Genomic DNA, 16,672 nt, shown 5'->3' on the forward strand with positions numbered 1-16,672 from the left:
TTTCCATTCTCCCTCCCCATCCTTTTCCTTTTCCTCCCTCCCCCTCTTTGTCACAGGGTCTCACTATGTAGCCCAGGCTAGCTTCAACCTCAGGAACCTTCTGTTCTGTCCTTAGTGTTGGGGTTACAGTCTTGTAAAATCATGCTCAGCTCTGTATTTTGCTGTTGTTTGTTTTGAGACAAGGTCTCACTCACTCAGGCTGGCCTTGAACTCACTATGTAGCTGAGGATGAGTGTGAACTCTTGATCCTTCTTCCTCTACCTCCCAAGAGCTGGAACTTGTAGATATAGGTCACCACTAGTGGCTCCTGCTCTGTTTTAATTTTCTTTTTTCTTTTTATGTGTGTGTGTGTGTGTGTGTGTGTGTGTGTGTGTGTGTGTTTGGTGTGTATGTGTGTTTGTATGTTTGTGTGTGTATGTGTGCTTGTGTGTGTGTGTGTTTGTATGTTTGTGTGTGTGTTTGTATATGTTTGTGTATGTGTGTGTGTGTGTGTGTGTGTGTGTGTGTGTGTATGTGTAGAGGCTAGAAGAAGGTGTCAGAGCTCTTGCGTCCGGGGTTACAGGTGGCTGTGAGCCATCTAATGTGGGTGCTGGGAAGTGAACTTGGGTCCTCTGGAAAAGCAGCCAGCGTTCTTAACCGTGGAGCCATCTCTCGAGGCCCGGTTTTAACATTCTTACCCATGCTACCTTTTACCTTTGGCAGGCTCCTCAGGATCATATTAAGAAATAACGAAAATGGTCATTGGATTGCTTGGTTTCCTGGCAATGGCACTGGAAGCACATAACCGGACAACTGAGAGGAAATGAAAACATCGGTCTAACCACACTTCTTTCTCCTCACAGATACAGGCCTTTTTATTTTATGAGGTGCTAAGTTTCGAAAAACAATTAAAGTAGGAGATAGAGCTTGAAATAGTGGAGAAACTTAGCAGCTGCTCACCCCAACTGAGGCACCTGCATTTTATTTAAATATTACTGTATTTTCATTTGAAAGTCACCTCTATGGTGTCTGAAGACAGGAAAGTATTTAGGAAGCTTGGCTTTTCTGCATGGTCTGGGGACCGAGAAGTTTCTGTCCTCCACCTCATCGGCCTAACCATTGTTCTATAACCTGCAGCTTGTGGGCTGCACATGGCCTGGGGTGGCTATGAATGTGGCCAACACCAAATCTCAAATTTGCTTAAAGCTCCAGTTTTCTTTTTCTTTTTCCTTTTGGTGGCTCTATTATATTGTGCTTTTCAAGTCTGAACTTTTGTAGATAATGACTCTGTGTCCAATATTAAAGTTTGGACACAGCTGCTAGTGTGTCCTAGCAATATAAGAGTCGAGGAAAAAAACGTACAAATGAATCAGATTCTACTTTCAAGACCCATCTCTAACAAACTAAATTGTGGCTTGGTTGAAAACATTGTTCTAGGAGTTGTTCGTGTGGCTGCATTGGTATCTAATACTGCAAACCGAGGAAGGCGAAAGCCATCTCCAGCCAACACCTTCGGCCTCGGGAGGCGGGATGGGCAAGCAGAACAGAGCACGTTCTGCTCTGTAATCGGTCTGGCCATATGCTGGGCACCTTCAAAGTCTCTCTTGCCTTTGTTTTTATCCTTTCACAGAGGATGTGTGAGTCTAGAGAATCTGACAATCACTAAGGCTCAAAATAACAGCAATTAGCAAAATTTAGTCCTCTTTGTTAAAAGAAAACCCTAAGAAGTGTACTGCTATGGACTGAATGTTCACGCCTCTGTAAAATCTGTACTTTGAAGCCTTAATTCCCAGTGGGGCTGTCCTTGGAGGTGAGATGTTAGTTATGAAGTCAGAGCCTTCTTGGGTGCACTTACTGCCTTTAGAAAAAGACACCGGGGAGCTTGCTTTCCCTGGCTCCCTTCTCCAGCCTGTGACAAGATAAGCGGCCATCTGCAAGCCAGGAAGCAGGTCCTTACCACATACCAATCTAACAGCATTTCATCTCAAAGCTCTCAGCCCTCCAGAACTGAGAGATGAGCACTACCCCAGGCAGACATTGTCGGAACGGATTGGAATGTGTGACACCAGTTGGTGTCTGGTGCTGAACTGTTAGCTTGCTGATGGGGGTGAATGGTGGGGGAGGCACAGCTTTTGGAGCAGTTGATTGGTGTGTGACTGTAGCAACATTAATACATTTGACACCGATGTTTTTCCTAACAAGTAGTCTTCTAGGCCGCCGGAATCAACCAAGATTAGAGTAACCTCAGGACTGGTCACCAGCCCCATCCCCCATCCCCCAGGCACTTGCCAGGGGTGCCATGCCTTCCGAGGTCTTTTGATTGCTTTTCTCATTCAACCATTTATCCCCATCCTACAAATGAGAAAATAGGAGTCTGGGGAGGTCACTATCAAAGAAGATGACTCTTCAGGAACACCTTCATCAATTTCCCGGGCTCCTAGCAAGTGCTAACACACCTATAGAAAACAAGCTAGCTGCTGGTGGTGGCGGTGGCAGCGGCACACGCCTTTAATCCCAGCACTCGGGAAGCAGGGGCAGGTGGATCTCTGTGAGTTCAAAGTCAGTCTGGTCTACAGAGCTAGTTCTAGGACAGCAGGGCTGTTACACAGAGAAACCCTGCCTCAGAAAACAAAACAAAACAAAACAAAAACCAACCAACCAACCAACCAACCAATCAAATAGTTAAGAAGTGACCTTAGCCGGGCAGTGGTGGCGCACGCCTTTAATCACAGCACTCAGGAGGCAGAGGCAGACGGATCTCTGTGAGTTCGAGGCCAGCCTGGGCTACAACTTGAGTTCCAGGACAGGCTCCAGCGACACAGAGAAACCCTGTCTCGAAAAACCAAAAAGAAATGACCTTAAAGAAAACAAAGAAAGCATGGAAAAAAGGAAACAGATTCATCACTATTTCCTCGCTTCTGTTCAGAATGGAGTGCAGATAGAATAAAAAGTGTTGCCTCTAAAAATGAACTTAGTCAGTGTTTCACACCTGTAATCTCAGCACTTGGGAGGTAGAGGCAAGAGGATTAGGAGCCAAGATCATGCTCAGCTCCATAGTGAGGGCAAGGCCACTCTGGGCTACATGAGATCCTGTCTCAAAGAAAGGAAGGAAAGAAGGAAGGAAGGAAGGAAGGAAGGAAGGAAGGAAGGAAGGAAGGAAGGAAGGAAGGAAGGAAGGAAGGAAGGAAACATAGAAATGAATTCACCTCGACTCTAACTCTTACGATCTAGGGGACTCTGGGGAAGTTATTCAGCCTCTCTCAGCCTTAGTTCCCTCATAAATGAGGTGGGATTGTAAGTCCGAATGTATTTATTGCTCGGTTCCAGTAAGAGCCCAGTGACAGCAGGAACACAGAAACAATGCTGCCTCATGAGAGGCGGGAACACGTGACTTCAAAAGTTCATTTCCACACAGCGTCTCTGAGATGTGAATCAAGCGCCTTGTAAGAAGGTGGGAAATGTTAGATGTCCTCATCGCCCCTCAGCCCACAGGGATCCTGCTCAGCAGGACACATCAGCACAGGAAGTCATGACTTTGGGAGGCGGGGTGATAGCTCAGTCAGCAAACGGCTTCCCTTGCACATGAGGATGTGCGCTGGTCCCTCAGAACCACTTAAAAACCAAAGCCAATGTGTCGGTGTGGATTTGGAATCTCTGCCTAGCCTACTTGGTGAGTTTCAAGCCAGGGAGAGATCCTGTCTCAAAACACACCAAGATGTGGCCTTCTGGATAGCTGGGTGGGTAAAGTACTTGCCACCAAGTCCGACGACCGAGCTTCATCTCCGGCACCCACATGCAGAGAACCAATTCCTGCAAGTTGTCCTCTGACCTCCACACACTGTGGCATGTCTAGCCCCTCCCAACAAATAAATTAATGCAATAAAAAATTCCATAAAATCAAGGTTCATGGCAATGGGTAACAATAATGGAATTTTTAAAAATTCTCCATGTGTGTGCACATGTGTACCACACACACATACCACACACACATAAATGACACATATACACATACACATACATACACACACATACATATACACACACACACAAAAGAAAATGACTTGGGTACAGAAAAATAAAGGCATGCAGTAGCAAATTCTTTGGAAACTAGTCGGCATATCCAAGAAAAGCACTGACAATCGACGTTTCCACTCTGGGTTCTATGGCACACACTGGTGATCCCAGTACTCTCCGGGACGAGGCAGGAGGACAGTGGGTCTGAGGACAGCCAGGCGACTAGAAACAGCATTGAAAGAGCAGGAGATGAAGCTCGGTGGTAGAACACTTGCCTGGCATCACGAGGCCCTGGTTCAGTCCCCAGTTCCGAGGAATAACCATACATATGATAAGTTACCTTGCTTTTGTCTTGGGCTACAGACCCCACGACTCCCTGATATTACCATTCCACATACTCCTGAAAGTAGAGGCCTCTGGGTTTGTTTGATTTTTCTTTTTCTTCTTCCAGTCCTAGGCTAGTGACACGTTCTGGCTCCAGGTTTACACATTTTGGTGGAACTGAGAACAGTTAAACTGTACTAAACATCCAGATTAGAGGTGACAATCTGAGGTGCAGATATCATTCTCAGTACCAGAAAAACATTTCCACAGTGTCCTCAGGACTATACACATCCAGTGTCAGGCTCCAGACCGTGTGGCTCCTGATGGGGAGTCTTGGTCCCTATCTGCTTACTAAGGGTTCCATTTCTTGTGTTTAACAGGGAGTGCATTTTTGGCACATTTGGCTCAAATGCTCAGTCTAGCCCATAACAAGCTCAGTGTAGCTCATTAATGCTCTTCTACACCAGGTCTGTAAAGCCAGTAGGTAAATGCCACTGAATACAATCCATTTGCTGGATTATTTTCCCTACGAGTCAGTCAGTTGTTGGCTATCCTTATCTAACTACCAAATTTAAAGTATGAATATGCTCATGTGTGTGCCTGTGTGTGTATGTGCAGCCATCTGGATAAATTCTAACTTGTTTTCAGCTCCCACATCCACGTGGCAAGGACTTTACTATCATTGTTCAAAAGCAGCAAGTTAAGGGAAAGTGTCGGGAAGCGCAGTAGATGTCAGACAAATCCTGAACTCGGAAACTCTCCTCAGGTGGGGAGGGCAAATAAGACATTTACAAAAACATACATTGTGAAATGAACACAAAAATAATCTCAGCATAAAATAAAAATTGACATTTTCCAGTTAAAGAGCTTTGGTTAAATTGCCATGGAAATGGAGTAGGAGAATTACTTTCTGGATAGAGGGATTCTGAAAGAGAAGGCACCAATACTAACACCTCGAAAGAGACCTGTGGGGACCAGATATCCAGTGGGTATTGTATTTGTGTGTGTGTGCATTTGTGTGTGTGTGTGTGTGCATTTGTGTGTGTGTGTGTGTGTGTGTGTGTGTGTGTGTGTGTGTTATATGATGTGTGTGCCTGTGCACATGGCTGTGTGTGAGTGTGGGGCACGGTACACGTGGAGGTTGGAGGACAACTTTGGGTGTCAGTTCTTGTTCCGGCTTGTGTGATGTCACTGAGCTGTGTCACAGTTTTTGAACTGTATTTGAAATGAATCTGTGCAAGATGGGGCCCCTGCATCTGGCTTGGCAGAACATCCCTGGACAGACACACGCCAGGCTCAGCACACCTTAGGCTGGCTTCCGCACAGCCACCACCGCCATTTCTGGTCACCAAAGCCTTGCACACATGCTGGGGTTACTCTCACCCACCTTTTGCAGGAGGTGTATACAAACTTTTCATTGCATTCTTGCATTTGTATCATTCCTTCTTTTGAAAATAGCTGGAGACCACCACCACCACCACCACCCCGCCACCTCCTCCAACCCTAAACAAAACAGAGCGGCGAGGACTACCTGCCGTCAAAGAAGAAGAACTTCCCGCGTCCATTCTTTTCTCCATGCACGAAGTTGCCCTCAAATCTGTCTGTGGAGGAGTAGGTGACGGTACAGAACCCGTGTGGTAATCCATCATCGTCCAGGTGCCCTGGGGAAAGACAGGCACAGGCCACACCTTAGCACCAGCCACATGATGCAACCGCGTCAGCTCAGAACTGCCCAAGGTGCCCAGTCTTTGCATGGAGGCCAGAAGAGGGCATCAGATTCCCCTGCATCTGGACTTACAGACAGCGGTGGCGGTGAGCGGCTCAGCATGGGTGCTGGGAGCTGAGCTCAAGTCATTTGCAGGAGTAACAAGGACTCTTAACTGCGGAGCCATTCATAGCCCCAGTCCCGGCCTCTGTGTCTTGAAAGGACTACACATGCAGAACTTCATACCAGTCAGGTCCACACACACAGAAAGGCCCGGGCACGTTTGAAGACCTGGAGTTTGTGCCAGCTTGTCTGGGACTGGGACTTATCAGTAGGGCCATCAGCAGTACTGGTTACCACTTCCCTGTAGTCCTTATGTGTGGAATGGATGTCCCAGCTTCTCCTCAACTGAAATGTGGCTCAGGTGGCACTGAGTCTTGTCGTCACATCCACTACTCCGCAGCTCTTACATGTTGCAAGCATGCAATATGATTTTATATGTTACCCTAGAGTGTGGTACTGAGCACTAGTGGAGTCGGGACACACCATTTGATTTTACATTCAGAAAGCGAAGGAGAGAGTCACGAGTCTAAAACTGCCCGAATAGTTAATTCTTTGTTACTGAGAGTCCTCCTAAGCTTAAACTTAAGCTAACACTAAGTGCTCTACTTTAGAAAATCATTTCAGCTCTGAGCGTTTAACGGCAGCCTTTCATACTCCCTGTGTCAGAGGGTTATGTGTAAGTGGAGATGACCGTGCCCACATTGCTTCTGAAATAGTGATCTTGGACCCCAGGAACAGTCCTTACACTCACCTGTGACCTCCTGGTGCTTCCTGGTTGCCGACTGCACAGCCTGAAACACACATCTGGAGCCAGCGTCTAGGTGTCTGGGTGCTTTGTTACCACCTACATGTTTCGCAAACCCCAGGAGCATCCCCCCTCACTAGCATCCCCCCCACCATCTGGGTGAGTAGATTTTGTAGCGGTGAGTGAAAAAAAGGCAGTAAACTCGACTGTCTTTTCCCTCCGGTTGACAACTGGATCCTGGGTGAAAATATTAAACACGGTGCAATGCAGGGACATTAACTACAAACGTGGCTTCCAGAGGGATCCCTGGCATGAACACACAAACCTCGCCACCACAGTGAATGTTTTCAGCTCCTGAGACTTTTGTCTTAAGATGCTAGGACACCAGGCTAAGGAAGGACCGAGTGGTAGAGTGCTCAGATAGCATGCCTGGGAATGCAAGCAATCCCTGGCACTGGAGGACAAAACTTAGAAAAAGACAGGAGTCATAAAGAAAGCAGGAGTCATAAAGAAATAAAATGCTCTTTTTGTTACTGACTACTACACCATAAAATAATAACAACAGCAAAACCAAAAGCAATGTTTTATCACTCTGCCTGACTATATGGAATGAATTACCTAGAACATAGTACAACAATACATGCTATTATTTGTTTGTTTACTTATGGGTATGTGTGTGCCTGGTTGAGTTTATGTGCACCATACACATGTAGGAACCTTCAGAGGCCAGAAGGGGCCATTGGATCCCCTGGAACTGGAGTTACAGGTGATGAGCCATCATGTGAGTGGTGGGAACCTAACTAAGGTCCTCCCCAAGAGCAAGCAGTACCCTTAGCATGAGCCTTTTCTCCAACCCTACATGGCTATGTGAACATACCACAGCTGGACAGCTGTACATGGCTATGTGAACACACCACAGACAGACAGCTGTACATGGCTATGTGAACATACCACAGCTGGACAGCTGTACATGGCTATGTGAACACACCACAGACAGACAGCTGTACATGGCTATGTGAACACACCACAGACAGACAGCTGTACATGGCTATGTGAACACACCACAGACAGACAGCTATACATGGCTATGTGAACACACCACAGACAGACAGCTGTACATGGCTATGTGAACACACCACAGACAGACAGCTGTACATGGCTATGTGAACACACCACAGCTGGACAGCCGGACATGGCTATGTGAACACACCACAGACAGGTTAGTTCTCTTCTTTAAACACAAACTTTTCCTACAAGGGTCAGGGAGTCAATGGTCAGCAGGGAACTAGTCCAAAATTGCCTTCTTTTGGTAGAAAAACTGAATTACATGATGTAATTCTGACACTGAGTCATGTGAAATAATTTGGACACCTCTTTTCTAACTATCTACTGATGACATTCTTTTATTGAGACAGATTAAATTTACTTTTTTCTCTTATAATAAAAAATACTCAATATAGAGCTAAAAGCTTTCTCTTATGAAACATTGAAATCAATTAAATGTAGCCATTAACATTCCTATGAATTTAGTGTCCTACTTCTGATAGAGGGAGAGATATCAGAATAATTAGGTTAGTCTCTCAGGAGAGTAATTACTGAGGGGTTGGAGAAACTCCCACAACGGAAAAAGGTTCGCACACTTCAGACTTTAAACAGCGGTTGTTAATAAAATTGTTTTTCCACTTCAAATCAAGAGAAACATAACGATAAACATGAACACCGAGGGGAGAGAAAGCAGTGTGATCCTTCCTACTTCCCTTCCTCCCTCGTCCTATTTCTGAATCAAACGCTGAGGGTGCGCCATCCTCTGCATTTAACGCAGATATTAAAGAAAAATGGAAGGTGTTGTGTAACTGAAAGCAGGCAGAGGTCAGTTCTGACTCCGCGTGAGAGGACGCCAGAATCTCACCCTGTTCCATTTGGACCCCTTCTGCAACAGGCCAGTGGAGAAGGAACCCCTTCCCTCTTTCCCCGAGGACTGCTGAATGGCAGCCACTTCTCAGGTGACCTTGTGCACGTGGAAGAAGATCCGGGGACGGGTGGCCATTCTCTGCTAGTCTGGCTGGGTGTGCAAGTTCTCAAATCTGTCAGGACCTCAGCAGGATTCCCATCTTGACTCGCTTTCTTTTGCATCCTTAGGTGCAGGCCATGGAAAGAATTAGGAACTAGAGAGAATATCCAAAACTCCACACTTATTGTAGTTTTCTGGGCCTGCAAAACTGCTAAGCAGCTACCCCAAACATCAGCAAAGCCAAAGGCGGGACATGCTAGTGAAAGCTTTCTCTCTTCCTGTTGGGGTCTCAGCACACAGCAAGGCCAGCCTGGGCTGCATAACGTTCTGTCTCTAACACACAACACAACTCAACAGAACAGAACGGAACAGAACAAACAGCCCCAGTCAAAACAATAACAACAAAAAGACTTGCAAGGCAGAAAAGGCCAGGCGAGAGATGAGGTTGTTCCAATCCCGCTGCCTTTGAACGTCAGTGCTGCGCGGGATCTTGGCACAATTCGTATTCAAATGCTGCTGGACGACAAGGTTATGTGGTCTCACAACCTCAGCAGCCAGCCTAACGGAGAGGAGGCTACCATCCAGAGAAAGAAACAACCCTGAAGCTACTTTTTGGGGCCAGTGTGTGTGTGGGGCTAAGCTTTCTTGTGACCCCTTTCAGATCTCCCAACAGATGACAACGCATTACCCCGTGACCTGCAAGAGAATGCTGACCACTCTAAACGAGAAGCCGCTGCCTCAAACCCACCAATGCCCTTTTTGTCTAGCGAAAGTCGAACAGCCTGGGCACCCTTTCTCCTTTCTGATGGCAGGAGGAGGTAGTTCTGCACACTGGAGATACCGCAGGGCAGGCACAGGGCTTTCGGATTCCAAATGCCTGCAACTCCGGCTCCAGGGACAGCTCCCCCCCCCCAGCCTCTCCTGCCCTCCCCGGGCACCAGTATACACATAAATAATGGGAGTAATTTAAAAAGAAAGTGAAAGAGAAACTGTTTAGGGGAGCAGAAGAGACCAAGGGGAAGGCAGGGGAGTTTAGGGCCATATATTCCACATACACCACATACTTGTATGAAAATACTCTTACATAACCCAGCGCCAAGTATGATGAAAAGAAACTATATATTTTAAAAAAAAATCAATGTTTCAAGTTTTGTGACCATGTTAATGACTGTGTACTACTGAGCTAAAGGGAGTACTGTGATTTTTGTATAACTTTTCAACTTCAGAAATTATCTTTAAAAACAAACAAACGAATGAAAAAAAACAAAACAAAACTGCTCGCAGCGCCCAGGCTGCCTATAGAGAGGTGCAGGAGACTTTGTGGGCAGGCTGTGGAAAATTGCCAAGATTCCCGATCAGACCCTGCTGGGGAACTCCTATCCCTTGCCTGTGTGGCCTAACTCCGTGTGGAAACTCTAGTCCTCGCTGAAGCCTATAGAATGCGCCGAGTCAGCCAACCCCCTTCCAGGCCAGTTCCCACCACACAGAAGGCGGGCACCAGGCCCGCACGACAGGCCAAGTTCACTGGAATGACCGCTTTGTGCTAAGAACACAGTCCCAGCAAGAGAGCCCCCCAGGACCTGTCCGCAGACAGACTGAATGGTAGCCAAGGAAAAGTAACGTGCCTAATCCGCCCCCCCCCCATTTTGTTCTAAATATTTTTATCTACCAAATGAACAGAATGTTAAAAATTTCCCCCTGAAGCTACCTCTGAGCAGAGGTTTTGTTTTTCCTTCTTAACTTGATAAGCTTAGTCTGTTACAGTACTGGCCGTGGATCGGAGGTGGGTCCCTGACCATCTCCCACTCACTCACAGAGATCTGACAGTGCTGTGCTTCTGTTTCCCTCAGAACAAGAGACCCCGATCTATGTGTGCATACTGCTGGTTGTGCTGACAAAACACTGCCCCTCCCCCCCCAAAATCATTTAAGAAAAGGCAAGCTTATTAATGCAAGGAGCGTGCCTTCCTCGTGATGCATTCCCACTGGCTGTGAAAGGTTCAGGAGCTCAAACGTCAGCTGGTGAGGGTCGTAGTTTTCATGTGTGGCCCACTTGGAATGGGTACAGTCAGGACACTGCACACTGTCCCAGGCTCACAACAGAGCCGCATGTAAGAGACAGACGGGATCGGACCGTTGGTGCTGCTAATAAAAAGAATCTGTACTGTTTTGAGGCTGTTGGGACAGTAGAACACGGAGCTACTCGCTTTCACCTTGGTTCCTTGTCCTGAGGACTCGGATGCTTTCCCTCAGTGTGTCTTTCCATCTCCAGGCTGCTCTTTTCTTTTTTACTTTCTGCCCTCATAACTGCACGTCTGATACCCACAAGAGCCTCTAGGTGATGGCCTCAGCTTTTGCTTCAGCCCTCCAACTGCCTGCCACATCAGACGGTCGAACTTGCCGAGCAGAGCTCTGACCTGTCACTCTTCCTCCCAACATCCAGCCTACGCTCTCAGCCTGTGACCCAGCTTCCGGTTCCCATCTCCCCCTTGGGTGTCATTTCTTCTTTTCAGCCCCATGTTTCAGCTAGAGTCAAAGAGTATCTTCTGGATGGGCCAAACAATTGCACACCTCTCTCCTTCACTCATCAACCGCCGATCTCAGGTCAGTCTCCTCCTTAGGGAAGTCTTATCCTATCTACTTCTCTAGGCTGCAAGGAATTGTGTGTGCGTGCGCGGTTCTTGCAGAGACCTGGGGTTCAATTCCCAGCACCTACATGGTGGTTCACAGATATCCACAATGCCAGTCCCAGGATGTACATGATGCACACACAAAGCAAAACATTCATATACATAAAATAAATGAATTTAAGCAAAAAATTTTTTAAAAGGGGGAAATACTTTTAAAAGATAAGAAGATGTAGCTGAGTATGGTGGTTCATGTCATCATTCTGCATTTAGGAAGCTGAGGCAGGAGGACCGGACTACAGAGTGAGTTCCAGGCTAGCCTGTGCCATATAATGACTTCTAGGCTAGCCTGGGCTATAAAATACAGAGGGGGACATTGTTAGGAAAGAAAGGAAAGAAGGAATAAATGTAAGTAAGCAGGCAGTAGAAATAACATGGGATGCTGGGCGGCGGGTGGCGCACGCCTTTAACCCCAGCACTCAGGAGGCAGAGGCAGGTGGATCTCTGTGAGTTTGAGGCCAGCCTGGTCTACAGAGCGAGATCCAGGACAGGCACCAAAGCTATGCAGAGAAACCCTGTTTTTTAAAAAAAAAAAAAAAAAAAAAAAAAAAAAAAAAAAAAAAAGACCAGTAGGGCAACTGACAAAGGAATTAATTATTTCTCAAGTCTAGCCTATCTCCCTTCTTTGACAGGTATTCTGAACCTCTTCTAAGTTTCCCTGTAAAATGAGGATAATATAGAATCCACCTCCTAAGACGGATGGATAATGTCTGAGAAGCACTTAGTACAGACTCTGCACACAATAAGAGCTAAACAGTTACAGAGACGATGATAATAATAGCCGTGACAAGGAAGCCAGCGAGAAGACAGTGTGCGTGCAGAGTGGAGTAGCTGGTGTTGAACCCAGACTAGTTTCTATTTAGGAAGCGATCACAGCCATTTAAACCGGTTCAGAGATGTGTGTTAGATTTTAAGCAAAGAGCAGTGCAAAGTGCCAAGGCCCAAGGATGCAGTTTCCTGCAAGCACACCCTTGCTCCAGGAACCCTGCAAACCTGAGCCTGAGATGAGGCTTTTTTTCCTTTTCTGACTTTTATTTTATTTTATATGTGTGAGTGGTGCTGCGCACAGAACTGGAGTTACTGGTGGTTGTAGGTTGCCATGTGGGTGCTGGGAACCAAATCCAGGTCCCCTGCAAAACCAAATGAAATGCTCATAAGCACCAAGCCGTCATTCCAGCCCTCTTCTCTACCTTTCTTTTCTTTTTTTCTTTCTTTTTTGGTCTTTCTTTTTTTGGTCTTTCTTTCTTTCTTCTTTGGTCTTTCTTTCTCTCTCCTTCCTTCCTTCCTTCCTTCCTTCCTTCCTTCCTTCCTTCCTTCCTTCCTTCCTTCCTTCCTTCCTTCCTTCCTTCCTTCCTTTTCTTTCTTTCAAAGATAGAATGTAACTATTGGTCCAGGCTCTGTTAGTCTATCTCTGCTAGTATCCCAGCCTCAAGTGATGCTCTACCCCAGCCTTCCAAGTACCTGGGATTACACAAATGCGCCACTACTCCTGGCTTTCCTAAGGACTTTAAAATCTTAAAAGTTACTTTTGGGCTGGGGATGTAGCTCAGTGGCATATTGCTTGCCTAAAACACACAGCAAAATAAATAAATAAAATTTTTGTTATTGTTCTTTTAAACATCCAGGTATAGTTGCTCACACCTGTAATCCCAGCACTCAGGTAGAGGAATGCTCAAAGTTCAAAGCCAGCGTGGGCTACAGAGATCTTCTGTTTCAAAATAAAATAAAACCACAAAAAGCAAAACAAGAAAGTTACTCTACTTCTTTTTTTTTTTTTTTTTTTTTTTTTTGGTTTTTCGAGACAGGGTTTCTCTGTGTAGCTTTGCGCCTTTTCCTGGAGCTCACTTGGTAGCCCTGGCTGGCCTCGAACTCACAGAGATCCGCCTGGCTCTGCCTCCCGAGTGCTGGGATTAAAGGCGTGCGCCACCAACGCCCGGCATTACTCTACTTCTTTACTTTTAGGTAAAATTGAGTGGCTGCCCAAGACATGCCAGGGTTCGAGCCTGCTGTGGCAGCATAATTATTAATGATGCCTTTCTTGCTCAAATGAACTCCTGTCTGCTCAGCCTATCCAACAAGCCTCCCTGTTTATGTAAAGAAATTTGAATCCACCGGAATAGCTCACAATCAACACGGAAACATACTTTTAAAACTATTATTTTGAGACAGGGTCTCATGTAGCTCAGGCTGGCTTTAAATTTGCTATGCAGCTGAGGATGACCTTGAACTCCTGACCTGTTGCCTCCTGCCTCCACCTCCACATGCAAGGATGTGTGCTGCCAGGCCAGGTTTTTGTTTTGTTTACATGCCAGTGCTAGGATCATAAGTATCAGGGCACATTTTCTAATCGGCAACACAGGAAAGTGCCTTAGTTTGGGGCACTATCTGTGATGAATGGTTTGGGTTTTTTTTGTTTTTTGTTTTTTAAGTAAAAAAAAAAATAAAACAACAACAAAAATAATAAAAAGAAGGAGGAGGGCCTGGAGAGATGGCTCAGTGGTTAAGAGCACTGATTGCTCTCCCAGAGGACCCGAGTTCAATTCCCAGCACCCACATGGCAGCTTACAACTTCCTGTAACTCCAGTTCCAGGGGATCCAACATCCTCACACAGACATACACACAGGCAAAACACCATTGCACATGAAATAAAAATAAATAAGTTTTAAAAAACCTAAAAATATACTATTTTAAAAAAAAGGAGGAATTTTTATTCCTCTAGCAATCTGCTAAGAACTTTTTTTCTATCATAACAAAAAGGTACAAGTAGTCAATAAGTTGAAAGTTAAAGAAAGCTTCCTGGGGCTGAGTCCTCCGGGCCTCACTAAATCTCAACTTTGAGTTTACTTAGAGAAATATAAGCTTTGTGAATTCATAACATTTCTATTCTCCTTTAAAGTTACAAGGAAAACCATGCACTTTAAAATTGTTTTTTAAAACTAAATGAAGAAATAAGTTTTACAACTTAAATTAGAATGGATGCCTTTCCAAGAATTTAAAAAAAAATTATTCCACTTCATCTCACCCTAATCCTCCAGCAGCCTGTAAAAGCAGTTATGTTTATGAGCACATCAAAATGGGATTTCTCCCAATGTAGCACTAACAAATGCATATCCATATGCATTGTGAAGCTCCTCCACTTTATTTTCCTTTATCGTTTGTCAGAACCTGTTTATACAAATTAGATCAAAACCAGATCCAACCAGCGACTTTAAAATTATTTACTGAGATGCTCCGTTTAACAAATCCCCGAACAACACCGCTCAATCTTGCAAAACATCACGGGCACATTATCTGGGATAGGATGAAATAAATAATAAATACGCTAAAGAGTGTTTTACAGTGTTCATTGTTACAAAATCATAACCTCTCACGACACAAACAACGAGGTTGTATAACGTCCCCACCGCGTCTTTTAGAAGTTGGGGGCTAAAAAAAGAGGCGGAGAAACTCAGCAAAACATTGTGGCGACAAAAGTCGGGGGAGGGGTGCTGGAGAAGGGGCGGAGAAACCTGACACCCAGGCGGTGATATCACCCGCAACCAACAGCTCGGAATTCAGAAAGTTAAGTGTCACCCAGCAATTTGGTTCCCGGCTTGAGCGCCCGCACCCTGCTCGGAATCAGGGAGGGGGAGGGATCGGGTGGCTATGAGTTCGCCCGGGGGCAGCGCAGACCCGGGCTGGCCGCCTCCGGGACGCCGAGCGTTCGAGCCCGGTGGGGAGCGGTAGTATGCACTACCTAGCGATGATTTCATCTTTTTTTTTTTTTCGGAGGAGCGGCCGGGGCTGCCATGTGCCTGGTGTGCAGCCGGGTACGTTGCGATGGGAGACCCACCTAGACACGGCCCTGGTGGCCGCGGGACGCAGCGACTTAGCCAGGAAAGGGCAGGCGGTCGGAGAGGGGAAGTCGAGGTGGCTGAAACGCGGCTGCTCCTCGGAGATCGCCGGCCTCAAGGGACTGCCCTCCGGCGCCCTCCCCTCCTCCATCCCCCTCAAGGACCGAGGCCGAGGAGCTGGGGCAGCTTCGCAACTCCCAGGGAGGATGCTGCTGTAGCCGGTTAGGGTGCGGGGGCCGAGCCTTCCCAGGGCCTCGGACCCCGCGGGGCCCCATTCTCCGCCTGTGCCCCGCCGCGCCCCGCGCGCTCCCGGCGGCGTGGCGGTGGCAGTGCAGCCCCCGCCCGAGCCGAGCGACCGGCCACCCGCTTGGGGACCGTGGTGACCAGCGGCCCGGCCCGGCCCGGCGCGCGTCGCAGACCGCCACTCTTTTGGCGCTCGCGGCCCCAGGCGCTTCCCCCAACCCCCCAGGTCCTGGAGAAATGCCGGTAGTACCTTCCACGGCTTCCTCCACCATCTCGTCGTCGCTATCCATGGCGGCTGCGACCCTGCCCAGCACCGGGCCGTGCGGCCGGTTCCCGTGCCTCCGGGTGCTCGCGGCGGCTGAGCGAGCGCTGGGGCTAAGCCCTGCGAGTTTGGAGGAGGAGGAGGGGGAGGAAGAGGAGGAGCAGTCGGGGCGGCTCGCGCTGCCTCCCCCTACAGTCCTTTCAATTCCCCGGCCTGCCGCGGCTGCCGCAGCCGCCGTCCCTCCTCCCTTCGTCCCCGGTCCCCGAGGCTCCGGGGTGCAGCCGCCGCTGCAACTTTCTCCTGTGATACCCCCTCTTTGTTATGGAGCAGCTGATCCGCTGACATCACCCGGCGCCGGTGCGCTCCCTCCCTCGTTGATTGACAGTTCCCTGTCCTTTCCCAGAAGTGAGGATCCTTAGAACCGAAGGCGCTTCGGGGCCGCGCCGCCTCTGCTAGGCTGTGGGCAAGCCCGGCGGCGTTTTACCTTTTGGCCGGGCGCGAAGCGCGACAGCCACGCGGTGCTGGTCGCCGCCCGCTGCTCAATAGCACTGGGGATCGCGGGGGTATCCGCCCTGGGGTTGGCGGGGGCTCGGAGCGCAGCCACCGGTGACTGGGAAATGTGCGGTGCAGGGTTTCCCGATCACTATCCCCCTCCAGGATAGCTAGAGCTCACGCGGACCTAAGGGAGCCTTTCTGATGCACCTGAGCCTCGACTTCCCCTCGCCCTCGCGCTCCCACTTCACCCGGCTTGCCACCACCCGGAGCTACCAAGTGCCGCGCGCACAGGAGCGCAGGTGCCCCCCAGG

General features: G+C 47.9%; 1 protein-coding gene across 1 annotated transcript in view; it reads right to left on the reverse strand.

Annotated features, from left to right (window-relative positions):
- Setd7 (SET domain containing 7, histone lysine methyltransferase) overlaps positions 1 to 16,279 on the reverse strand; it is a 44,311-nt gene extending 28,032 nt beyond the window's left edge. Inside the window, exons 1-2 of the mRNA XM_006977589.4 lie at positions 15,855 to 16,279; positions 5,849 to 5,978 (exon numbers count right to left, since the gene is read on the reverse strand). Of these exons, the coding sequence (XP_006977651.1) occupies positions 5,849 to 5,978; positions 15,855 to 15,894 (170 nt within the window). The 5' untranslated portion in view covers positions 15,895 to 16,279. The remainder of the gene's footprint in view (positions 1 to 5,848; positions 5,979 to 15,854) is intronic.
- Positions 16,280 to 16,672: the final 393 nt, after the last annotated feature.

This window comes from Peromyscus maniculatus, chromosome 6 (genome assembly GCF_049852395.1).
Source record: "Peromyscus maniculatus bairdii isolate BWxNUB_F1_BW_parent chromosome 6, HU_Pman_BW_mat_3.1, whole genome shotgun sequence".
In the NCBI taxonomy this organism is placed as follows: domain Eukaryota; kingdom Metazoa; phylum Chordata; class Mammalia; order Rodentia; family Cricetidae; genus Peromyscus; species Peromyscus maniculatus.